At 32.6% G+C, this 27,113-nt stretch overlaps 3 protein-coding genes across 4 annotated transcripts; 1 reads left to right on the top strand and 2 right to left on the bottom strand.

Moving 5' to 3' along the window:
• Positions 1-356: 356 nt before the first annotated feature.
• LOC148271340 (inhibitor of Bruton tyrosine kinase-like) lies at positions 357-6,393 on the bottom strand (the record flags this gene model as incomplete). Its single annotated transcript, XM_088241509.1, has 5 exons — positions 6,201-6,393; positions 5,664-6,015; positions 4,383-4,575; positions 1,425-1,642; positions 357-568 (listed from the first exon to the last, which is right to left on the bottom strand). Coding segments are annotated over exons 2-5 (794 nt in total), but the record flags the coding sequence as incomplete, so codon positions are not given.
• Positions 6,394-6,410: 17 nt separating this feature from the next.
• On the top strand, positions 6,411-8,358 carry ND-18 (NADH:ubiquinone oxidoreductase subunit 18). Its single transcript, XM_088241508.1, has 3 exons — positions 6,411-6,620; positions 6,709-6,877; positions 6,977-8,358. The coding sequence occupies exons 1-3, from the start codon at positions 6,574-6,576 to the stop codon at positions 7,331-7,333; spliced, it is 573 nt and encodes a 190-aa protein (XP_088097634.1). The 5' UTR covers positions 6,411-6,573; the 3' UTR covers positions 7,334-8,358.
• Positions 8,359-10,059: 1,701 nt separating this feature from the next.
• Positions 10,060-25,048, bottom strand: Stoml2 (stomatin like 2). 2 transcript variants are annotated; one of them, XM_088241507.1, is made up of 9 exons: positions 24,747-25,048; positions 22,358-22,510; positions 17,494-17,601; positions 17,092-17,299; positions 15,705-15,893; positions 14,472-14,627; positions 12,547-12,662; positions 12,139-12,267; positions 10,060-10,966 (listed from the first exon to the last, which is right to left on the bottom strand). In XM_088241507.1, the coding sequence occupies exons 3-9, from the start codon at positions 17,512-17,514 to the stop codon at positions 10,703-10,705; spliced, it is 1,083 nt and encodes a 360-aa protein (XP_088097633.1). In that variant the 5' UTR covers positions 17,515-17,601; positions 22,358-22,510; positions 24,747-25,048; the 3' UTR covers positions 10,060-10,702. The 2 variants fall into 2 exon arrangements, with proteins under 2 accessions (XP_088097633.1, XP_088097632.1); XM_088241506.1 differs by lacking the exons at positions 22,358-22,510; positions 24,747-25,048 and adding an exon at positions 17,687-17,834.
• Positions 25,049-27,113: the final 2,065 nt, after the last annotated feature.

Raw genomic sequence — 27,113 nt, 5'->3', positions numbered from 1 at the left:
TGGCATCATCAACGGTAAATTTGTCCTGCATTCTGGAAGAACAAATGGTCTGTTGCCTAGCTCTTAAATAATTGCTCGGTACTTATAATTTTATGCGCTTCAAAATGTAGGGTATCTTTTGCTTAATGTAACAAGACGTTACAGCACCATCTCCATAGGGATTTTTTACCAGTCTTTTAAGTTTTAAAGATTGAGAATTAATGTGCAGGTACCCGTCACAATCTACACAGGCTGCGGTGAAATCAGGAGCTTATATAGCAGCGACTCCCATATACAGGAATAAGAGTAGTTAGTCAGAAAGTTTTAAGATAAGTAAAAAATTGTGAAGCACCCTAGAGGTGATTTGTCACAAATACTGTTGTCTCCTTACCGTTCCCGATTGCATGAGGAGCACGGTGTGGTCGCGCCCCACTGCAGCTTCGAGGCATTCCTCGGGTAGGGCCAGCTCTGTGGGGCGTACACACGTGGCCCCCGCCGCCGTGCCCAGCCGCCCGCCCTCGCCGTGCCCGCACGCCCACACGCGCCCGCATGAACTCACAAACACAGAGTGGAACTTGCTTAAACACACCTGAAAAGAAAAACATTTGATTTTCAGTAAAATAGCGTATTAACCTTGGAGTTTAATGGTCTACCACTTATAGAGCCGCCCATACGTACAAAAACCACTCTAGGATTATCAATCACAAGTTAGCTTCAGTTTACTGCAAAACAATGGACTGTAGGTACTCAGGTCAAGAATTGCAAGCACAGTGATGAAACTGTCTATTACGTGTTTGTTGTTTAGCCTAAAATTTGTAATACTTTTGTTCTATGTAATAGAGTAAAATGATATCTATAAGTGGGTCACGCATTATAACACTGAGATATTAATCCTTCAAGGACGTGGATTTTTTTTGCTGATTTCTTTTGTCCAAAACTCATTTTTAGTCTAGGAAAAACATTTTTTAAAATAATTTGTGAAGGCTTTCAGGGAGAAAAGCAATGTGACGTGGGGGCCTGTAGTTATTCCCGGTAGTATCAAATCGTAATGCATGTAGCAAATTAATACTTTTCCCTTCTAGATTTTATTTTTATTTTTACAACCTTTTCAGATCCAAAATTTTATTTTTTTGCTTCATCAAGTATGTTTATCAAGATCTTCAGTCTACTTAATCTACACTCTTTTGAAAATGCACTTGTAAGGTGAAACAATTGTCCATTTTTTTGTTTTTGCATTAAAAAAAAAAAATAATTAGTGGACTCAAACAATTTGATTTGATCTTGATTTTATAATTAAAATTATGTTTATCGATTTATTTTGAGTAGTCTCTGTTGAATTCAAACATTATCGCACGCAAAAAGTTTGCGACTAATTAAAAAATCCCACCATCATCTTCGTCAGCACTGTCTTCTGGGGGATCTGGAGGACGAAGAATAATTCTAACCTGTTTAATGTGTATGTTCTGCTTGGTGAAGGTAGTCAGTAGTTCGGGCGTGTTTCTCTGGTGTTGGGAGCCCGTCCCAGACGTGTAGTTGGCGTTAGTTCCCCAGACGTACACTTCACACGGCATGTTCTTGTTGAGCTCCAGTTGCAGGGGCCTGTCCAGTATGGCGTGGTCAATAGGGTTGAAATCATCGTTGTCCATTACGGAAGGACTCGCACCTGAAATAATGATCCAACTAATTTTACTTTAGAATTTAACTTTCATATTAATAGAGTTTAAAGGTTTTAAAATTTATGAGTTACCACAAATAAAAAAAGAAATTAAAAATATTTTCAACTCCAGAAAAAATGTATAGTTTAATAATATGTATTAAAAAGTGAAAATTTAAAAATATATCATTTTCATATTATTTAAAATTTAAAACACAAAGAGATATAATAACAGGTATGTAAATCACTGATTTTTTCAAAGTCAAATTCACCATGAAAGCTCTATCATCTGAATAGGGAAATATCATATACTACGATTACTGATAGAAATATATGAAATGGATTAAAATAATTAATTGAATTTTCAAAATCAATTGCAAATAAATGTTTTCATACATAAATGTAAAAAAAAATTCAATAAAAACATGTGAGTAAAGAAACGTGACATGTTTGGCCTTGGTTGTTGTGACGTCAAGATTCATGCAATTGTTCTACACAAATTTCAATGGCAGGAACAAATAAACATGAATTGTGACGTATTAGGGGCTTGGCCAATGGAATCACCGTATTAGTATTTTTTATGCTACTAATAATTAGCCAAAATTTTGTTTATATTGGACAGTATTTCATAGACCTTAATTATTTCAAAAATGTTTTTCAAAAAACGTGATATTTCCCTATTAAAGTGGCATCATAATTAACAATTTAAAAAAAATTGTCTTGCCATACTTAAAAAGCATATTCAAAATGATAGATCTGTATATATAACATCATCATTCCCTTTCCACACCTAATGGTACATCGGTACACCAATAGGGTATTTTCACGTTTTTTTTTTATTTTGCAAAAAAATTGAAAAAAAAATTACGATGGTAACTGTACTGTTTTTATTTTTTTATGTCCACGCGTTAATTTTTCAGAGCGGTTTAAAAACGTATACTTTGAATTGGCGCCAAAACGAACATTCGGATGCCGTATGGGCTTGTGACGTCACGCGTTACGAATTTGACTGACCGTTCAAACAAATTCATACGAATTTGTATAGCCTACGTGTTGTTTTTGTTGTAATTGGTTGTTTTAACTAATTAACGCGCATAAAATGTCTTTAGTTATAAGATACAAGTACTGTTTAATTCCGATGTGCACAAACACTACGGTGAAGACGCAAAATAAAGCTTTTTTCGCCATTCCTAGTACCTAATGAAAAAATGCAGAAAAAGTGGTTTAACGCATTTGAACGTTATGAAACGAGATGTTAAAAAAAACAAACAACTATTCTTTTTTCCGTAGGTCTTGTTCAGTACGAAATACTATATTTTATGGTGTAGACTGTAGACTATAAACATTTACTAACAGTAGGTACTGAAATTAGCACTTATAAAGCTTGACAGGTACTACAATACTAAAATAGTTTATTCTTTGAACGTTATTGTTTATATTTGTATTATATTTCTGTACTTATGTTACTTAGTTTAATTTGTGGAACTGTTGGTTTTCTATATGAATAAAAAATAAAATTACAAAAAAATTGCTGTATGAAAACCTACCTTATTTATTTGTGAAATTTATTGCATTTACAAAATGGCAACTGACCTTGAGATGCTGGACAGTCTTCACACTTGCAGGAATCTATTATTTCCTAGACTTCATCGCAAATCAACGTCACCGAGTACGATTTGGTTCTAACTTTAAGTTCTGCTGGGGTGACTCGACCTTTTACCATTCAAATATCACCCGTCCGTTTTACTTGAATGCACTGTCTCCGTAATTTACCCTAGCTGATATATTAAGTAAATCACATTTAATAAAAAAAGGCATTAACACGCACTCGAGCAACAGAGATGTTTACAAGCAATGGTATTTTATGGATTATGTTGTGTCAAGGTCACGTTACTTCCCTTTTGCATTAAATGTACGCTAAACAATATATTTATAGTACATGCAAATAATACAACTATTTGAATTAATACATTCTGGAAGCAAACATTATATATTTGCTTACCTTACGGCCTTTACATTTCTATACTCGAACTTAAAAAGTTTGTATTGGATGAGAAAAAAATACCCATCATGATTATATCTATTTTGGGCAAGTTATCGGACTTTCCTTGTAAAAAAACAATTTTAGTCATAATGCTATGGATGTTTATAAATGAAAACAAAAAAAAAACAAAGGAAAAGACGAAATTTAACGAGAAAAAACAAATAAAAAGCCACAAACCGCCCGCGTCGGAGTATTTCAGTATAGGATTTGAGTGAACGTAGGATATATAAGTCACGCGTGACGTCATCAACCCTTTTGGCCAGTTACGGGCCGTTTTATTTCTATCAAACTTTAAATAGGAAATTATAAATGAAAACATTCGTTTCAGATTTTGATAGTTATATGGTTCGAATCGTAAAAATATTCTTTAAATACTGAATACATTAAAAATCATATCCCCAGTTTATGAAAATACCCTATTGCAGTGTATCTTGATATTTTTTGATACATCAAGGTAAGATAATCAGTCTTGCACTTCAGGTACCAGTCCAGGGACTATGAAATATTCTAGTGTAAAAACACCTTTTAAAATAAATATTTCATATAAATTATGTCGGGAATCGAACCTGAGATCTCTTGCATGATAGGCAAACGCACTGACCATTACACCACGAGGCCGGCGTATACATAACTGTCAATTTAAAAAAAGATTTTTTCTCACATGTTTATTGTTAACCACACAAAAATAAAATGAAAATTCTTTACCTAAACGCATGAGAGCCACAGCTGTGTCGATTTGTCCATAGAAAATACTTCTGTGAAGAGCGGTGTAGCCAGACTCCAAATCTTTAATATCCAATGGAGTCAAATTTTGTGGGTTGGGAGAAAGATTTCTACACAGCCATTCTAAGAGGGCTCTTCTTCCCCTAGAGGCAGCCATATGCAGTACAACACGACCCTAGAATTATTAAAATTCATTTTGTCAAAAACTGCTATAAAAGAAGTTCCCATTTCAAATTTCAGTGCCGACAACACGGGCATGCTCATTCTTAAATAACCGACAGGTTATCCATTCTAGATGGACTGGTATCACTCAGAAATACGTCTCACATATGGGATATTTCGGAACCACTCAGGCGCTCGTTATTAATTAGAAAAGTTAAATTTTGTAACGGAACGAAATCGCCCTTGAGTAGTGCCTGCTACATCACTCAACACAAATATTCTGGTTTTCATTATAGTATAATATCTCGGCTATGCCATAAATGTCTGTCAACTTAAATGGACTAATCATATTATTGTTAACAAACTGAGATATTGGGCCTGTTTTCAAACGTTTAACTAGTTGTGTTCATTCAAGCACAACTGGTGCCTCGACATTCAAGAATATAATATTTTCATAAATATCAACCAGCTAATTTTTATCTAAACTCAACTAGACGGTGTCACAACACACTACCGCATTCCTTCCATGCACCTCGACACGTAGACTGACAAGCATATTTTTTTTCCAAGATTGGAATTTATTTATTTAAACACATTATATTATGCATGTACAGTTTACACACAAATGCATAAGGGCGGGCATGTTGGCTTTACGAACCCAAACTGTTCAATTTGAGAAAATCAGTGGTACGAACATACCCTAGGTACACACACGTTTATAATTATTTATCTTTCAATTTTCGGCCATTCTGAATGCTTAATTGGTTTTTCGGAACTAGTAAGATGAGTTTTGGTGTGATCGGCGAATTTTCAAGATTATTTTAAAATGAAAATGACAGACGCCCGCTCACGCTTCGTGGCTTGTTCGTGACTTTTTGACAAAAAACCACTCCACATCTTCACGCCCGGGTCCGACATATTTAATATTTTCTGTTCCAAGATAGTAAAATGCCATTGTAGAAAGGTTGTTCTGCACATTTGGACAAACTCAAATATTGTAATGATAACATATAATTGATGTTCGGACCTTTTGCTGTGTTCAATCTTTTATAGGGGACAAAAAGTTGGCAAGAACCACCCAGAGATAGATAAAATACTTACTTTATCGTCGGAAGAGCGGAGAAAGTTGTAGCAAGTGGATCGAAGGAAACTGGCTAAAGCAGAATCCGTCACCGACCTTTTGGTGACTGCTGCAGTCAATACTGCACAGTGGCATCTTGAGCGACACTTCCTCGTACAATCACAATCCAGGGACAACTTTGACTGACTCATTGTAAAAATATATTTGCGTATTTATGATAACCATATAATATATTGACTAATATCTTAAGAGGAGTATTTAAAATAGATAAGAACAAAATTAACTAAATTCACTTAATGTCTTTGGTGTCCCCCACCGAAAAGGGGAAGCTTTATTAACTTTTCAAACCTCCATGATTGCGTTTGAAACAAGCTGAAATTCCACAAACAAAAGATTAAAAAATCATACAGAAAATCCATTCGCATCAACAAGTAAATTTTATTTGTATTGAAATGAATAACTTGGAGATGTGCCATTTTTACACACCGATTTTTTTTTTCATGATTTGAATCAAATTACATCATATTGTGCAATGTCAAACAGTAAACAAATCTTACCTTTAAGAAAATATACGCGATATGAACGTTACTGTTGATACAACTCGTTGAAAATCCATTGTTTTAATTATCGAAAATATGTAATATTTCATAAGTTTTTCTAATAACTTAATGATTATAAGCTTTGGCAATTCATGAAAATTTGCCGATTCAAATAACTTTAGACAGCTGTCAAAATTTATGATGCGAAGGCAAAGATAAATTTGTTTTAAGACAAGACGTGGAAGTTGTTGGAAGCATCAACAAGATTCCTCTACATTTATTTTTTCATTTTGGCAATGTATTTTTCAGATACTTGCTCTATATCATAGAGAAAAAGGTTTTTGGGTTCTGAAGTTATTGAATAACATTCGCTGTTGCGAATTCTCAAAAAATGTTGAGAATAATATCAAATTCCGTGTGTTCTCGCATAGGCCAGCGGTATATAACGTTGATTATTACATTACCATGCATGTTTGAATTTTAATGGTTAAAAATCTTATTTCATTTGTGTTCATATTTTTGACAGATCAGTGGCTCCCTTGTCTACTACGAGCATAAAATATACAGATGATCCCTTCAAAGCTCTCAGTCAGAAGGAAGCTTCTAAAATCGACCTGAGAAGTGCTATTCTTTCCCCTGAAGAAATTATTAGGAAAAAGAATTTTGAATCCACCACAATCGTTGTTCGGAAAAACGTATGTCAAAATTTTTCCTTGCCTAAAGGAAACCCATTCACAAGAATTTTCCTTTTAATTGACTTACCCCCACATTTCATTAAAAATTATTGATTATAGGAAGATATAACGCCAGTGAACGGAGTTCCGGATGAACACACCAAAGAGAGACGAGTTCGTATATTCATCCCCACTAAAAATGCCATGCAGAGCGGCACACACAACATTAACCATTGGGAAATGGAGTTTGACACCAGACAGCGCTGGGAGAACCCTCTCATGGGCTGGACTTCCACCGGAGACCCTCTCTCCAACCTGAAGATAAGCTTCGCAGACAAGGAAGCAGCCATCGACCACTGTGAGAGGAACGGCTGGTCGTGGTACGTGGATGAAGCCAAGACCACGAAACCCGAGCGCCCCAAATCCTATGGAATCAACTTCTCGTGGAACAAGCGGACTCGCGTATCCACAAAGTGAACCTACTAGAAAATAAACACAATAGAAATGTATATATTCTGTTAATTAAATTAAATATCCTTCTTCGTTAATCCTTAGTCGCGAATCGGGGTGTGACGTCAGGTAAATTAGAAAAAAATGACCACAAATTTTCCTCACAAAGTGGCTAAAATAATTTTGAATGTCATCTAAGTGGTGAAAACAATTAAGTCACCGAGTTGTATTTGAAAACAATTTTTCAATGTACTTTATGTCATTTAAAGTTTAATTTTTTGATTTGTGGAAATGAATTAAAACATCGATGTATTCAACTAATTTAATAGGAAATATTAATTACGTGATATTCTATAACAGGGGTGGGCATACATGAGGTCAATGAGAGACGCATTCTAGATTTTCATATTTATAAAGAGTCACGCCATATTCATCTACATATTGTATACAAATCTTAATTGCTATATAAAGTATAAAACAGGGTACAGTGTACATAATGAAAATATGCTTATAGCATTTAGAAAAGAACTCAAAAGGGGACATAAAGTATCTTTATTTTTACCAAAAGACATTTGCAATGAGATTTTCTGTATTTTTTACCCAAGGCTTTTTACCACTAGGATGACGTTTTTTATTTTATTCATCCCTTTAATTATTTTATGCATAAAAATTGCTACATTATATTTTATTTGTTGCTTTACTGTAAGAAAGCCAATTACTTTGTGCATTATTTATACATTAGAATACATATTTCTTTCGAGTATAATCCTCATAATTTTTAAAGAATTGGTATATTTTTAATTTCTCTTCATTACAACGTTTGTGTCGACTCATCTCTGTTTTTTCTTTCTCACACTCACTCTAAATGTTTTTTTTTTCTAATTTGGTGACTTCACACTCCGATCTACGATGTTTTAAATTAAACCAAGTTTTAGATTTTCATCCTCGCAAATACTAGTGATGATATTAGATAACTTAAATTATAATAAGAAAATACTTTGAATTATAAAACTCGGAACTCATTATTTATTGGATTAAATTTTATTCCTGCGTATCTTTTGTATTATTTTTTGTAATTAGGGAATTCTTTCCATTTTATTCAGTTTATTTATCAGATTACTTAATTTCATGCTGGGATGGCTCCATTGATGGACATTGTAAGTAATATTTACTTATTTCAAGAAAACAACAGCCATTACAACAAAAATACAAAGTTTACAAATAAATCAAAATTATAAGCCAATTATAGTTTTCTACATATTACTAAATACACAACCAAAAAAAAGGGTACTTTGTTAAAAACACTCCATATATGCATAAAGTAGTAGATAATATTGTAAATTATTTTCCAATATTGTAAATTATTTCCTTCCACTATGTATAATTTTATACAGTAATGATTCCTTAAGTTTTTTTTACAAAGTAAATATTGGTGTCCCTATCCCATTCATAATAAATACCTGCGCTAGAAAATGGTTATCAAGTTCCGGTAGTGTAGGGAGCCAATCTCTGAATTTTCATCTAGTCATAATCTTTTGAAGATATTTTTGTTAAGATTACAAATGTGATTTTCTTCTTCTTTTTATGTCCTATCAGGTGTCCCAAAAAGGCCTCTGTGTCTTGCGATGCCCGGAGCAACTCTTCCACACACCTTATTTCGGTCCAGTCTCTAATATTGCGCAGCAAAGACGTTAGCCTTCTGCCAGGTCCACGTTGTGCCTCAATCTTGCCCATTAGTATAAGTTGGAGAATGGAATTTTAAAGTAAATAAATACACCAAGTATCTCTTGTAAATTTTTAATAAACATTATTGAACTAATAACTTACGTGTTACATATATATATATATATATTGTACATACAAATATGAAAGTAAATGCAGTTTTCACCATATTTGAATAATAATTTTCTTATATTAATATTCCAGTCAAATTGTGTTCTTACCGGGAACTTGTGGGGTAGTTTTGATTTCTTCCATTCTATATGTTTTTTGGAGTGCTGAATACAAATCTGACGTTTGGTAACAAAATTTCATGACACAACATTGATAAAAGGGTAAAAGAAGTTCTTTTTTTGGCAGTTTCTTTGCTTATAACTCGGAAACTATCAACTTTTTGTAAATAATCTTTCCGTTCAGAATAAAAGTATGTAAAATTTCCTACAAATTTTGTTACTTATGTTTTCTTCTTCAACTAACCGTTGGGGCTCAAGCCCCAGTTAAAAATTGGCATATATCGGTTGTCTCCGAAAAACATAATTTTTTTAGCGTTCCACAGGGGGCTTAGGTTAGCTGGCGGTAGGTGGCAACACGTTGCCTGCAGGATGCTATACAAAAGCGAGACAACACTGACGCTCATAAGTTGCTGAATTGGTTCCATGAGCATCCTCCTTTCCCAGAGACCATTTTTGCTATCTTCTCAATTGTTTTATGTGCTTAGAGTTTTCACAAGCTTCGTCATGGTAGCCACTTCAAATGACAACAGCATTTGATTTGTAGTTTGACTTGACATATGATACATAATTGCTGAAAATATTCGCATATGTATAACCATGGTGCCATTTGACCCGGTGTAACAAAAACCCTCTGTCGATGATGTATTTTGTATCGTCTAAGTCCGCCTGTTCAGTCTGTGCAATAGCCCTGTACAATCTCGATTCGGTTCCTGTCCTAATCCTGTGCTGATCGAAAAGAGAGAGAGGTAGGGGCATAGTTCGTAAGACAAAAATATGGCATGAACAAATAAAAATCGCATACATTATGTGAATGGTTTTATTTGTTTCATTATTATTGATCATCCTTACTTAAACATAACGCTTGAAACCACCTAAATTCTTTGAAATATTTCAACAGATGAGTTTTCAAAAAAATATCTGGTAAATGGAATTATGCTATGGTTTTCACCTGAATACATTAAAAAAAAGGTACTTTTGGTTGGTTATTACACATGTTAACTTTGAAACAGAACCTTGGAAGATTTGAAGGGATAAAGCTCGAAAAATGACATACAACTCTATTTTAACTTGTTTTTTTTTTTAATTTTGTCATTTAGAGAGTTTGTCAGTAGACCAATGATAATACATATTTGTTTTTCTACTAGTGATGACAAACAACTATGTAGTCTTTTAACTATCGATGTAGCCCCATGCGGCATTAACATAAATTCACAAAATCATCAGATATTTTATAGTAAACTTTCTGCCCTTTGCTTAACTAGTGAAAGCTGAGAATTCACAATATAAAAAAAAACTTGCGCAAAACATGCCTAAAATCGTTTAACAATAGATTTTGATATTTCGTTCTGCAAAGATGGTGAATTCTTAGAATAAGTAACCAAACAGGGTCACTATGCTGTCCAAACAAAGGAAAGAAGATAAAACCCAATAATTAATAACAGTTCTACTTGGGCTCTTTCTTAGGGTCATCATCTTTGGGTTTGCCCTTTTTGTGTTTACTCCGTTCTTCATCATCAGAGTACAGTTCCTCGGCCTCGTCATTCAAGGACTTGGCAGGTAAGGGTTGATGGGCGAATGTTTTTTTTTCTTGATTTTTGAGCGATGAAGACCATTCTGAAAACGGAGCGTTCTTGTCGATTTCTTGCTGCTCTGTTTCGTACTCTCTGTTCATGTTGCTTTGTGAAATCGTGGAATATATAGACATGGCCTAAAACAAATTAAAATACTGTTAAATATTTACAGTAGTAGCAACACTTTTTTGCAACAAATAAATTTCTGATCAAATCCATATTGTGCCATAATTATTTAACTTTTCAATGCTATGGGAAATGAGGAAGTTCAGTGGTGTATTTTTAAAAAAAAATTGTTAATAGACTATTAAACTAAGGAGATTTAAAAAGAAATAAATTATATATCGTATTATCAGCGCTACGAAGTTTTGTATTTCTGATGAAAATGAACTACTATAAAATATATATATATATAACTATAAAATAGGTTCTGGTCAACAGCTGCTTAGAAGAGCCAATCAATTATGTGTTGTGATAGAATTCCGGTTTCTGGGAAGCCATTTTTAGCATGTTTTTATTCGTACAGGGTTCTTTTTTAAATGTTGGATCAACTCACCGACGACAACTGATGACGTCATTGGCGGAGTAATTAAAAAACTTAAAAATCATACCGATAATACGATACATAAAAATAAAAAATATTTTTTGCTCATTTGATAGTCTATTAACAAATGAAAAAAAAACCACTGAACTTCCCTATTGAACAAAAAAACTTCTCATGCATGCACGACGATTATTTTGACTTTTCCATCTTCAAGTATTTGTGGAATTTGATCATGCCATGTCTTTCTCGGCCATCCACGTTTTCTGCATCCATCGACATTCGCACCGTAAATCCTTTTTGCCGTTCTTTCCATTCACTCTACATGTCCAAGCCAACGCAGCACTCCTTTCTTGATTTTGTCGATAATGCTTATCTACACAATGCACATATTTCGACATTTGTGCATCTCTCATGCTTAGTATAGAAAAGAAAAAATATTTTTTTTTATGTGAAATAAATAAATAGTTTTACCACACATTCTCTTGATAGATTGCATATTACAGATACATATTGACTACCCGCACAATGATTATGAAGATTAAATTAGTCTTTTTTATATAAATAAAATACAGTATTTTGCGGATGATAAGATGCAGCAGACCATAAGACGCACCTTAATGTTTGGTTGAATTGTCAGAGCAAAAAAGTGCAACTTTTGATCTGAAAATTATGGTACTAAGAATAATTATACATAGTACTAATAGTACTAATAATCCAATGATTCATATAAATTAATACGAAGCTATTTAAATCAATTTATTTTACCTGTCCAACTAAATTATTAACGTCTCCAACATTGGAAGGTAGGATCAATGTATTATTGGTTCGAGCGAGTTTGTTGAAGGCTTGAATATATTGCTCTGCAATAGAAAGAGAAGCCGCATCACTTCCAGACTGAAAAAAAATACAGAATAAACATTTAACCTTACTTTCTCACACATTTAAAATATTACAAATTTTCGAAAATCTTATTATTTATTTATTTGACACTTTATATACATACACAATTTATACACATATAAGGGCGGGCATATTGCCTTAAGGCAATTTATTCCTACCTACCCAAACCGTTCAGTTTGAGAAAATTACAAGTACATGGACATATTCTAGGAAATTATGAAGAATTTTATAATTTTAACAAAAATTTAAAGCAAAACATTATTTTATATTTACTTTGTTTCTGAGTGCTTCTGCGACAATATGAAGTCCTTTAGCTCGAGCTTCAGCAACAGCTACCAAGGCTTCTGCCTCACCGTGTGCGCTGTTTATTTGTTCCTGTTTTTCAGCCTCTATAGAAAATAATCATTGAATTTATAAGAAATTATCCACATCGCTAATCATTATTTATAATATCATGTATTTAACAAAAGCAAACACAAAACAGAGCAGAATTTTTTTTTTCAAATGACATACGAGGTCGGTTCGAAAAGTATCACAAATTTTTAATTTCCGCGGGTTACATATGTATATTCGATTTTTTTGTTTTTATGTTGGCACTCATGTCTCTAACATATGCCGACAAGTTCGGCCATTATGAATGTTCAGTTAATTTTTGACAGCTACGTTGCTTGCACGTGTTTTGGGTCATCTTCGATTTTTGCCTATTCCAAAAAATGGATCAAAGAATCTGTATCAAATTTTGTGTGAAAATCAAGACCGAAGAAACGTTTATCAGTGGTGCAAAATTTTCTCAGAGGGCAGAGAAGATGTGAACGACGAAGGGCGTGCCGGACGCCCGAGCACATCAGCAACAGATGAAAACATTGATGAAGTGAAGAAAATAGTATTGGCCAATTGTCGAATCACCGTTAGAGAAGTTGCTGAGGACCTAAACATATTGATTGGTTCGTGTCATTCGATTTTTACCAATGATTTGGGCATGAGACGGGTTGCCGCGAATTTTGACCTAAATTGCTCAATTTTGACCAAAAACAGAATAGCAAAAACATTGCTCAGGAGCTGTTGGACTCTGTCAGCGACGACCCAAATTTGCTCCAGAGGGTCATAACTGGTAACGAATCATGGGTTTATGGTTATGACGTGAAAACCTAAGCTCAATCATCCCAATGGAAGCTGCCGCACAAGCCAAGACCGAAAAAAGTGCACCAAGTTCAGTCGAATGTGAAGGTTTTGCTTACAGTTTTCTTCGATTGCAGGGGCGTGGTGCATCATGAGTTCTTGCCACTGAGTAGAATGGTCAATAAGGAATATTACCTGCAAGTTATGCACAATTTGCGCGAAGCAATTTGACAGAAACGCCCGGATTTGTGGAAGAACAAAAATTGGCTTTTGCAACATGATAACGCCCCTGCTCACACATCATTGCTTGTGGGCGAATTTTTGGCCAAAAACAACACTAATAATGCCACAGCCACCGTATTCCCCAGATCTGACCCCCTGTGACTTTTTCTTGTTCCTGAAACTGAAGAGGCCCATAAAAGGACGACGCTACGCTACGATTGAGGAGATAAAGACGGCATCGAAGGAGGAGCTGAACAAGATCACAAAAAATATTTTTTTGAAGTGCTTCGAGGGTTGGAAAAATCGTTGGTACAAGTGTGTAATATCTGGTGGGGATTACTTTGAAGGGGACAAAATAGATATTCATGAATAAATCATTTTTGAAAAAACACAAAATTCGCTATACTTTTTGTATAAATTTTACCATTTTGTTTTACTTTTGATGCTCATTTTTAAATTTGAAAAAAAAAACACCACTTTTGTTCATACTTAATATATAAAATAAAGAAAGAAGAATTTAAACATAATTTAAAGCATAATATGTATGTGCATATTAATAATACAATCTTTTTACTATTACACACACTATAATTTATTTTTTTAATGTCTAGATTTACAATAAAAATATAAAGTTAACTCTCAAATAAGTTGTTTAATTATTCTTAAGGTGCAATAATGAAGCTTTATACACATTCAAAAAAATAATTTCAGTGGCAAATGTACTTTGCCAGAATTTGTATAAGACACAATTATTAAAAACACAAAAAATAATAAAGCAACAGCCAGAATTGCGGCTCAAAGCCTTAGTCTTAAACACCGGCTTTAGATTTCAGAAAGATATCAGAAAATGAAATGACCTGATCCCAATATTCTGGCCATCCGTTTACCCTCCGCTACGTTAATGTCCGCCTCCCTTATTCCTTCTGACTCCAAGACTGTTGCTCTCTTCTTTCTCTCCGCTTCCACCTGCATCTGCATGGCCTCCTGGACCCTTGAAGGCAGCTTTATATCCCCTAAAAAAATATATTTTTTTTGTATTTTTATGTAAACATGTTTTGTGTAGACTGACAAAATTTTCTAGTATGTAACAGTCCCCTCTGGCCTCATCTGACAGGCAATTATTTTTTTGACATTTTAGTGAACTTCACCAATTTTAAATGTATATTAAAATTCAGTATACTATTATTTGAGGAATTATTGATCCCGTTACTTGATAAATCATAACTCTTAGTTGAGAACATCATCATTCCCTTTCCGCACCTAATAGTGCATAGGGCACTGCATTGGTAAACCAATTGCAGCGTATCTATAAGATGATCAGTCTTACGCTTTAGGTACCAGTCCAGGGACAATGAAATATTCTAGTGTGAAAACACCCTTTTAAATTAATATTTCACATCAACCATGTCGGGAATGGAACCCAAGACCTCTTGCATGGCAGGCTGACGCGCTGACCATTACACCACGATGCCAACGTAGTTGAGAACGCTGTGTTAAAATTATTGATAACTACCCGTATTAAAAATCATGTTTCAATAGATCATTGTGTGTATATGTATTATTTTTCAAATCGAAGTACCACATTTCTATCTCATTATGTCATTTTAGTAAAAATATTTTTGTACTGCAAAATAGGTTTCATATTTGCGTTTATAAAATCAATTTAAAGGAAAATTAATTACCACTCCACTAATATAAACATATCATAACTTTCATATTCTTTGTAATATTTTACTTCACTTCCGGTTGGATCGTAGTTGATGGTTTGAAGTAAATCTTATTGACAAACATGCTGAGACACTTTTGTTGTAGACTGTTTTTCATGGGGACACAATATCTACTCCTACCATATTATTTCTTCAGTTTCACGTCATTTCTTAAATGGTGGCTATAGCTGGCATAACCGCAAGTGTGTTGATAATTCAAGGTTCAAATGGCTTTAGGTACAGACACAATAATTTTATTCACAGAAAAGTCATAGAGAAAAAATATTATAGATGGATAAATTTCAATAATTAAATTTAATAAAATAATTATGTATTCAAATTACGTATAATTAGTTAGATGATAACATATTCTCAAAATCTTACTAATTTCATAACGAAGGCACGTAATGCCCCAAGCTTCACTCGCTTTGTTTATTGACTCCACAATAGATACATTGAGAGATTCTCTTTCTCGAAACACCTTGTCCAGAGCTATTTTTCCCAATTCACTTCTCATGGTAGTTTGGGCTAGTTGAGTAATTGCAAACTCAGGATCTTCCACTCCGTATGATGCTGAAAACAATGATAACACTGGTTATAAAATTAAATTTTTTGAATATTTCAAAAACTGAAGAATGTGATTTTTTATATAATTTTTCTTCTAATTCCGAATCTGCTATCCAAATTTTTCCAGCATGTAAGGTTTTAGAGTAAAGCGTGTAAGAAATTTCAGAAATTTGATTTTTTGAGTTGTACATAATTGAATTAAGGAAAATATTTTATATTCGATTTTGCCTATATGTCAATGCTGGATAGTCTCTTTTAAGGTCCTAACAGCAATTCACAATATGGCTGTACCTCGGTGAAATCTCTCAACACATGGTAAACAGCAGATACGTGGGGCCAAAACTCATAGTGATCTTTAACTTTTTTATATTTTTAAAAAAATATATATTTGGACCCCTGTATTTAGTAGCCTTACGTGTCATGTACAAGGCTAAGGTACTCGGAAAAAATCGTTTTTGTTTGTCTTGGGAATGGGATGTTCGATCACTGATTTTGGTTTATTACCTTTATGAGTCCAATCACCATTGTTGCAAAGTTCAAGGACAATGGCGCGTGATAACTACTTTTAACTACAGTGTGGATATCAGTTAAGGATATTCCATCTTTCCTGCATTCTGATTCAAGATTATGGCGTTGTAAACTAAAAAATACGCACTGAAATAACAGATATTCGATACTCTGTGAAGAAATATCATCGCATGGACAATGGTCATCATTCCTTAATTTAAACCTATATAGATAACTTCTCATAGCTCCGTGTCCGGTAAAAATTTAGATCTCCAACTTTACACTCGAACCTTTTTTAAAAATAAAATACTAGCCTTTACCTGCGGTATTTGGGATAAGTTAATTAATTAATTAATTAGGATAATTAATTACATTCGTTGTTTATCGATAAGAATTTTCCATATGGAATGATATATTGCTTAAAAGTGACTTCACCCCAAACGTAACAAAAGTTGTCAGGACTATACTCACGGCTGCGTGGCATTGTAACATAAAACAATATATTACACATAGTTTGAGTGGTTCACAAATTTGGTTAGTTAAAGTGTGATACTAGTTAACGACAGTAAAAAGTAAATAACTCAGAAATTATTTACTTTTACTATTCTCTTATGAAGTGAGTTAAAACTTCCCATAATGAACATTAGCTCATAAAATCATTGTGAACTAATAAATAAATTAGATATCCTTAAATTACCTAAGTAGGCGTTGACTATCCTCAAATATAGGACTCCATCTATACTGAGTGTTACATTATCAGATGTAATGGCGCTTTGTTTAGGAACATCTATCGCTATTTCCTTTAAACTTTGGACATATTTAATACGATCTATAACTGGGACCAGAATATTTAAGCCGGGCTCTAAAATTCTATGAAACTTTCCCATTCTTTCCACGACCCATGCCTGAAATAATAAAGAAGACGTTTAACAAAACAAATATGAAAACAATGTCATTCAATTATAAATTATTTTAGTCAGGAGTATATATTTCGGACTATTTATTAAGACTCATTAATTCAGCATAAGATATTGAGCTGGAAGAAATTTCAGGATTTCGACAGCTTTTAGTTTGAAAAATACAATATTTTACCACATACCTCTTGCTGTGGAACAAACATAATTGCAGTATTAACCGGAGTGGAAGATCTATATCTGGCAGCAATAATAAATGCAGAATTTTTTCCTGAACATGCCTTCAAATTATTCTGTAAAAAATGCTGATTATTTAATATTTGAAATTGTGCAACTGTTTATCAAAATTGTATGTTTTACCGGAGTAAGAAAAAGTACCTTTAATGTCCCGGCACACGTCAATGCTTTTCGAGTGCGTGATAACATTATTGAAGGAAATAAATTGTAAATTATAAAATACTATTATTTATCATAACCAAACTAGATATAAGCCGCATTCATTCCTTCCTTTGGTAACCTCACTGACAATGACAATTGAAGAAAATGTTGCTACATAATAAACTTGAGCGTTTTTAAAATATTGCTATAAACAAAAAATCAGTAACCGAACCTACACAAACGAACCACCACATAGGTAGTGAGGATGGAACGCCACGTTAGTCTGTCTTTGCATACAGACTTCGCTTCCTTTACATTTATACATATTCTAATGTATGCACGACGATTATTCCTATATTTTATTCCAAATTACTTAAAATAAAAATATTTCATAATTTATTTCCTTCAATCATTATAATCACGCTTTCGGAAACCTTTGACGTGTGTCGGAACACATGTAAACGTATAGTAAAACAAACATTTTCATAAAAAGTTGCACAATCGTAGGGTCAATAGCAAATACTCCCCTATAGCATGAAAGTGGCCAGGGTTCCAAAGTAAAAAATATATTTAGTTTCGGAAAAACATCACGTTTCTTTTCGAAATAGTTTATTTATGCCAGTTTATTGTAATTTTAATATTTTTTGCATCTCTAATCACAGCTAAAAACATAGGCTTCTATGTCTATTTTTTTTTTTAATCTCCATATTTTTATACATAGTTTTAGTTTTTTGAAATTGAGATTTTCAGTCATCATTTTTTTAATTAATTTCATTTAATTTTCGAAGTTTGTTGTCTTTTATTTTCGTTTTCAACTTTATTGTATTTTTTGTTTTTAATATTTTATTTTGGCAATTTCTTCATTTTCATTACAATATAATAATATTTTTATTATTATTTAGAACGTGAATATATTATGTGCTTTCGAACGGGTATTTTTATTTTCAGTAAAGCTGAATATTATGCTTTCTCGGAATGAGGAAGTTCATTTTTTTTTTATTAATTGTTTATAAACTAAACTAAGCCAAATTAAATAAATATATAAGTACCGCATTATCAGCGATACGATTTTTTTAAAGTTTTGTATTTCTGAAATCAATCCGCACGTGACGTTTCAAGTTCTCTTCCGCTTCTTCTCAATTAGTTCTTTCGATTGGTCTGTGGACGGTAAGTAAACAGAAAATCTTTTACAACTTTGTTATCATTGATTGATTCGTATGCCCTTGTGATATCGTTCAAAGTAACTACTTAGTACGTTTTAATTTTTTTTTAAATAATCATTATCTTTTTACATTTTCAAGAAACTTTGCCGTCATTTGCATATCAATACATTATAGGCATGCCCTGAGCCTTTCGAATGAACAATGAAACAAGGATTGTGTAACTTTTCATTGGTAAATATTTGTCCATGAGTGATTTATTCTTCTTTTCCACATCAGAACACACCATGAGTGATTAACAATGCTCAAATCAATTAATATCCAAATATAAATACTATTTTTTGTAAACGTCAAACTACGCCTAGCTGCACAATTACGAAGCTCTTTTTAGTTATAGGGGAACACTGATAGGAATACGTTTATATACATATTAAACGTGAGTTAATATTATTTTTTCATTCTAAAAACCCAATGAAAAGAAATAAATGGTTCGAAATTATAAGGAAAGAATCTGATTGGGATATACCAAAAACGAACAAAGTTTTTTATGTAGGTACTTAAAATGAGTATCATCCAATTTTTGGTATCATATGCATGCTCGTTGAATGCACCCGTGGTTTAAATAAACAAAATTAAATGCTCTAATTTTTACCGCGCGTAAGAAAACGAATTTTGTATCCAATTTTCCGTAGGGCTGAAGTTCCTCGTTTAACATGTCAAGCACTTATTTTTATTTTATTTTATCCTTTATATGGCAAATATGTAGGTACTATTTTGCCAATAAAAGCCGTATTTTGACACCGCATTGAATTGAATTAATTAAAAAAAAAAAACAACAAAATAAAAATAAATAAAAAAATGTGCAAAAATTAACCAAACTTTTGTTTTAATTTACTGTAGCTACTATATAGGGCTGCCAACCAGAAATGAAGCTGGGCTGGTCATATAGCCAGAATCACAGACTCTAGATGGACCAAAAAAGTCCTGGAATGGCGACCCAGAACGGGTAGAAGAAGTGTCGGCAGGCCTCAGACAAGGTGGTCTGATGACATAAGACGAGTTGCAGGAAGTGGTTGGATGCGGTTGGCTCAGGATAGGGAAATATGGAGACTAAAGGGGGAGGCCTATGTTCAACATTGGACAAGAGACGGCTGATGATGATGATGATGATGACTATCACAAAAACGATTTAAAGTCTTTGTCATGCTTTTGAGGTCAATACATTAATGCGTGGTTGGTAATATTTTGATTTAAAGCAATTAGCTATTTATTGTTATTGTATTATACCAAATCATTGAAATGATAGTATAAAATTAACAAGCGCGCGCCAACGATCATTAAGATTAAAATGATAATGTATCTATATGTATATTAATAATGAGGTATTATAAGCAAACTTCGAAATCTCCACAAAAACGAAAAATTTGTTATTGATGTGAAAATAAACTATATAGGTACATAAAAACCTACCTACCTAAATAATAACGTAATTCAAAACCGTCTCTAAATCTTCCAAAAACAGATTTCAATTAAACTATTTGACACAGCAAACTTAGCATTATTGAGTTAGTAAAGCATGATTCGAAATCTCACAATTTTTTTTTCAAAGTTTTTCGCAAATATCTCAGTAACTCTTTCAATGGAGATTTCTTAGTTTGCTTCTATCACCCTCATATTTTTTACATATTAAGTATAAAAAAATGTGTGATTTAAAAACTATTATTGATGACATCTGTTTTGTTTATTTTTTTGTATTCTAAAATACTTGTTGATTTATATTTCTCTAAAAACTTTTCCCTAATAGGTACATAGCCGATAGCTGTTTTTTATTTGACTTTTATTTTTTCACGCCAGGAGGCCCAATTACAGTGGTGGATTACATCACAGAACACCCAGGCCTGAGAAAAATCACATGACTTTTTGTGTTCCCTCCGGTAATTGATTGAATTTTCGTGTTCTTTCCAGAACCTTCCGTGCGTGAGTCAAGGGTCATTAAACCACGGAGGTCGCCATATTTAATTTTAAAAAAAAACGCCACGACCCATGACCACGAATGTTATCAGCTGGGAACTTGTAAGAACCTATAAGTAAATACATATTAGGTAGGTATCGTAAAAGCATACTTACAATTTGAGACAGTTTTCAACTCCAACTGACTATATCTTTTTATATATTTAAAATTACGCTTTCAAATTTTAACACAAATTTGAGTCTATGCTTTAGGTTACAGAAGCATACCACATGTGTGGACATATTAATGTCCGTCAATTTCTTTTTTTTTGTTGTCCCAATTTTCCTGCAAATGTTGCAAACACGAGACATAATAAGAAACTCTTAGATTCCTATGTAGCATTTTACTGATTTAACCATGAGACAATATTTTTTTTTAAAATATTCAGTTTCCACGAATAATATTGTAAATATGTCATGGGCAATTAGAGAAATTAAATAAATCAAATTTTCAGCTTTAAAATGCATCATATATATTGAAACGCTTACGTCATCAAATAACAAAAAAAATCCATTCAAAAACAAAATTTAACCTCTTTCGAAAATCGTTTTAAAAAAATCTAATTCAAAACTCAAAATTGAGACTGTGTGTAATTTGAGACATGTATAATACTAGAACAATAATCAAATATTGAAGTGCATACACTATCTCCACAGTCTGTACTTTTCTGTAATAAATTGACTAAGTACTATACCTAGTCGTACCTATTTATAAAATGATTGAGTTTTCTCTTAATTATTGAACATAACTATCAGTAGAGATTTGAGACTTATGCACCTTATTTGAGACGTAGTCTCAATTTTACCTTCCAAAAAAAATGCTTTCATTTCTGCGAATTTTTAGTTTCACTCTACCTAACCTACTTAACCTACGTACGCTGAACGTGTCAAACATGGCGTTGACTTATTTACGAAAAATGCCTCACGAGATCGTATTATTAAATCGATTTAGATCACTACAGTTTTTTTACTAATAATAGAGTTTTGAGGCATTTGTAATTCAGAAATATATTTCAATTAAAAATCATGTCAATTTCTCAATAAATACTACTTACTTTGTATAAATTTCCTCTTGACAGCAATTATACGTTCACAAGCAAAAACTTTGGAAGGACATTGCCAGTGCTACCAGTAGCAATGATACCACATGTAATATTATGTGCCGCGGAAGTTTCGTCTCAAATAACATTCAAGTCTCATGTTGTATGCTTTTACGGTACCGTCTTTATTTGCTGTTTTTATTTTTTCCTATATTCTTAGACGCCGCAGAAACGTGGACCCTGAGAGAAAGAGAACGAAGAAAGATAGACGCTTTTGAAATGTCGAGCTGGCCTGCTGGTGTAGAATTGTAGAATGCTGCCGATACCATGGACAGCCCATAGGTCTAATGTCTCTTTGATCCGAGAACTGGGTATTGAACAGCGTCTTTCTTCCACTGTACAAATCCGAGACAAAGAGACAATATGGAAAGATTAGTGGTACAAGGACGAGTAGAGGGAACCTGATCTCGCGGAAGAAGTCCTACCAAATGGACTCGGTAACAGAAGCGACTGGCATCTCTCTTCAGGAGGCCTCCAGAAGCGCTGAAGATGGATGCGGATGGAGTCGGATCGTTACGACGTGCTTTCCTCCTGCCAATGTGATCACGACTGCTCTGAAAGAAGAAGTCTTTATTTATTTATTAAATTAACTGAATTGAATTTAATGTACAGAAGACGTATCTATTCATTGTTTTATAGATAGGCTGTGTCTCAAATTAGGTGCATAAATCTAAATTATTAAGCCATTTCTCAAATTGTCTTCAAATCTCTACTGACAGTTATGTTTAATAATTAGGAGATAATTAATTCATTTATAATTATGTAGAGTTATCTGCATATAACCCTTTCAACGCTCGTAGGGTAACCACGGTGTAAAAATATAAATATATTAGATTTTATTTTTATCATTATTTACGAAATTTTGATTTGAGCATAGGCACCAAGATAATAAAGCAACATTAAAATAGATGTCTGAGAGATGCGTTTAATATATAAACGTAGACGATATAAGTATAGATTCAGGGCAAGGGAACATTTAAACAAAACATTTCGATTTATACTATTATCTATTTTGTATAAAGGTACATTCCTGCAAACGTTATTCCACTCAATGCTGGTTATTGATGACAGCCTTTCAAAAATTTATTGATATTACAAAAAATGGAAGGATATCATTTTTTTGTCTATAAAAAAGTTTGTTTTTGAATGTGTACAAACAACATTAGTTTTTTGTGGATCCCAATCAGCTTATTTCCTTAAATTCTTTATAATTTCCACCGATTTATTTATTTTTTACTGGGTTTTTGGTAATACTAAAATAATATAAACTGACATTCAATACATTTTTGAAAATCGCATTCCTAAATGAAAGAGCACCCCTGTTTTTTTTTCGTTTATTAGGGCATTCTCTAAAATAATAAATAATAAAATCGGCCGAAAATAGGTTAGATAGATTTACAAATTAGCATTGAAAACAACATTAAAACAACAGAAATGAATAACTATATAAGTATGTACAAACAATAGACAACAAAAATATATTTACAGGAATAAAATAAAATAATATTTGTAATAATAAACACGTACCCAATCTAAGAAAATACCAGCATTTTGTACGAAATACTGATATAGATTCCTGACATGGTTGATATGAAATGTTTATTTTAAAAGGGTGTTTATTATTTGTATTTTTTCTATGCATTGATTACAGTTTTTTATATATTTTTTGACAGGCATAGAACGGGGTAAATAACACTTGTTAAATAGTCAAAGCAACTTTGTATAAATGTATAATTTTATGTACTTATATAATATGGATCATAAATAAAAAATAGGGAAATTGAGTAAATACAGATAAACACGAAAAAAAAGGGGGAAAATAATCACTTTTTGTTTTTGGTGTAATAGGCCTCAAAAGTTGTATTAGGCTTATGGCAATAAGAAAAGCAAAAAAAACATTTTTGGCTCCCTAAAATTGATAGAAAATAACAAAAATAAGAAAAGTATATGAAAAAACCTAAAAGTTTTTGTGCTTTTTTTTCGAAACATAAAACATCATTAATTGATTGACTCATTAAAAAATAAAAATAAGCTTATTACAGATTAGACGAACACAAAAAATAACATAATGGACACAAAAATACGAACTTTACATTGTACATGACTGCAAGTTAACGAAACGAAATCTTCATTTATTAGTAGTATTCCCCTGTCATTTGAAGAACTATCAGAAACATGCATAAAAGCTGAAGAGTTTGATAAATTATATGATTCCTTTTTTTTTCCTCTCACTTTTCTTGCGGATAATATTTTTGATACCACCAATAATCAGTTTTCGGAAAGTTCGTTGGTCTTCAAGAGAAGACCGTTCTACTAGTGGGACAAGTCTATTCTTACTACATCTATAAAAAAGAAAATTTGTGCATTTACACGGGGCAACATTAAAGAGTTTTTGATTTTTTAAAGGAAAACGTTGTTAATACCTTACACTTTTATTCAATGATTTCTGATTTTTCAATAAATTTTAATACTATTTCAATAAAATTGACCTAATTCATTTGATTCTCACATCTGAAACTACTGAAATAGAGATTTTTTGCCATATTTGAATTATTTTTATAGAAACTCTTAAATATATTTCGGACGCCGCACATACGAATATTTGTATAGAAAAACCGGTCACAATTATTGAATGCGTTTTTTGGCAATTAAACCATATGAAATACCTTATTTGATCATAGTTCTATAAAAAAAGTACAAATCACTTTAGTAAACTTCTTCTTTTTCTAATCTTTAAAGATTTTTCATGTGGGATTGGGGAATCAGTGTCAAATGATATTAAAAAACTACCTTCAATCAGAATTAAACTGTTCATTGTCATATTCTTCTTCGACTTCTTCTACATTTTCGAGATTTTCTGCAGTTGGAGGTAAGGGAGGTCAACTTGCATTCATCAAATTTACTGTCTCTCAAGAAAATGGCTTAGTTTTTACTGCCACCGTGGTTTCAACTTGATAAATATGGATCTGAACTTAATAGCAGTTTATTAAATACATCTCTGTTACAATCGACTTGTGTAAAGTTTCGTGCGAATTTCAGTCTGTATTATCGGAAATGCTAGTTGCGGGCTTTAGCTGCCTCCTGCGATAACTGGCTGATCGGTAAGATTGCATGCGATATAAATTTGGCGCTATGCTTCAAAATTTTGGGTATAACTAGTGACATGGGATGCCAACCATACAAATATGTGTACTTTTTTGCTGTTTTCGTTGCAAAAACATCAAATTTGTTAGCATCATCGCTGTAATCGCTCGAAATCACTTGTAAGATAACTTTAAATTGTATGTTTAAATCTAAATTAATGTCAGTAATTCGTGAAGAGTATTCTGGGTTGGCAAAAACTCTTCTTGATGTGTTGCCGTAATTGGTATTCCCAAATCCCAACTTGAGAATATCATCCATCGCTTAGCTCTTTAAATGCTTTAAATTGCCATCCTGGTTTCTGTATGGGTTCTGCTGACCAGTAAGCAATAAAATATGTCAGCAATTCTCAATTTATGCAAAAAAAATCTTTTTTGAAGCTAGAAAGTACGACTTAAATTTTTTTTTTCGTCATCTGGACATTTAGTCATTTCTACTTATTTTTCATCCAGAAAAATAATAAAAACGACTTGTTTGAAATAATAAACACTTTTTACGAATAAATTTTCATTTGATGTCTCACGTGAAGACCTCGTCATTTTTTGGTAAATACGAGCTCTTCATTTCTTTTGGAGTTTAGTTTAATAAGTGAGATTTTGTAACGAGCATAGTAACTTTTTTTTAGAAGACAAATCAATGAGTTTCATATAAGTAATCGCACAAAAAACAAGTTGATTTTTAAAAAAATACATAATGTTTATAAAAGTAGTGAATCAAAATGAAGGGACAGGTGTAAGATAACCGCCACGAATAAATCAGAGATTGGATAGGTCTCTTGGATCTACTGTTCTGTGACCTGACGAGCTGCGCGTATGTTATTGCGCAAATGAGGATGAAAAGAGGGTCTTGGAGTGATGTAGAGGGGTAGAGAAGAGAGGAGGATAAAAAAAACTTTAAAAGTAAAAAAAAAAAAAATGTAAAATAAATTATTATTGCGACATACCTAGATACTATTAAAAAATCCTTCAGATTAATAATATTTGAACATGTTTTTTTTTAATCTTCAAAAATTTTTTTTTTCAAAACTTTGTGGAATTTTAGCGAGCCAAAGACATATTAAAAAAAATATTAGTGGTTTTCTTTTTTTGAGACTTATTACGTTTCTGAATTCGAAAGTTGATAATAATGACACCCTAATTAATGTACGAGTATGTACGTAAATCTAGCAATAGTAAAGCATTGCCGGGTTCAGCTCGTTCAATATAAAACTTAATCATCCTCGCGAAGCACTTCCCTGATATAAATATGGAAAATTAAATCGTTAATTATTATCGATAATGAAGAAAAGATTTTATCAGTAAATACGTGCGAATTTTCTGAAATATTTACGTCGGTGAACCTACAGAATTATTATAATTATTTACGTCGCTGATTTAAGTCACATAGACTGAGTAATCTAAATCTAACAAGAGATTAATAGATAATGTTATAATAATAATATATGTTCATACAGCGAAACCATAGAATTAAATTAAATTACTAAACAAGTGGTATAAATAAAAACGTCCCTTCTAAGAGCTTCATTGATGGTCCAGTCAGCCATAAAAATAATACAGCTTAGTCGGAAAATCGAATATATATTGTGAATAATTTGATTTAAAAATAAAGTTTATAATATTAGTTTCATTAATTTTATGAAAACATCCCTTCTTAAACTATTTCATTCAGTCGTCGCGAAAAAGCTTTAAATTGATTTTGAAGTTGGAATTCCAGTGTCAACTGATTGAAACATTGTGAATTCAATACTTTCGGTTTGTTCAGTGATATACTTACAGAAATTCAAAATGGTTGTGGAAAATGGGAAAATGGCGGAGAAGCTAAAGTTCGGTATGGATTCGAAACCTGAAACATGTGCCACAGACGTTTTCTGGAGAATCGTCAACACTGTAAACCACTCAATAGTTGCGTTAGTAACTTTTTACACGTGTTGGCTGGTTTTCTCTGGACCACGTTTGGGCTTATTTGAACTTCATATCGCGCTGACAACAACAGGGGTATAATAATTATTATTTTTTG

Source organism: Micrasema longulum, unplaced genomic scaffold (assembly GCF_059751315.1).
Source record: "Micrasema longulum isolate JH-2025_06_02 unplaced genomic scaffold, ASM5975131v1 h1tg002926l, whole genome shotgun sequence".
In the NCBI taxonomy this organism is placed as follows: domain Eukaryota; kingdom Metazoa; phylum Arthropoda; class Insecta; order Trichoptera; family Brachycentridae; genus Micrasema; species Micrasema longulum.
Note: the sequence above shows the minus strand (reverse complement) of the source record. Positions and strands in the feature narration are given on the sequence as shown.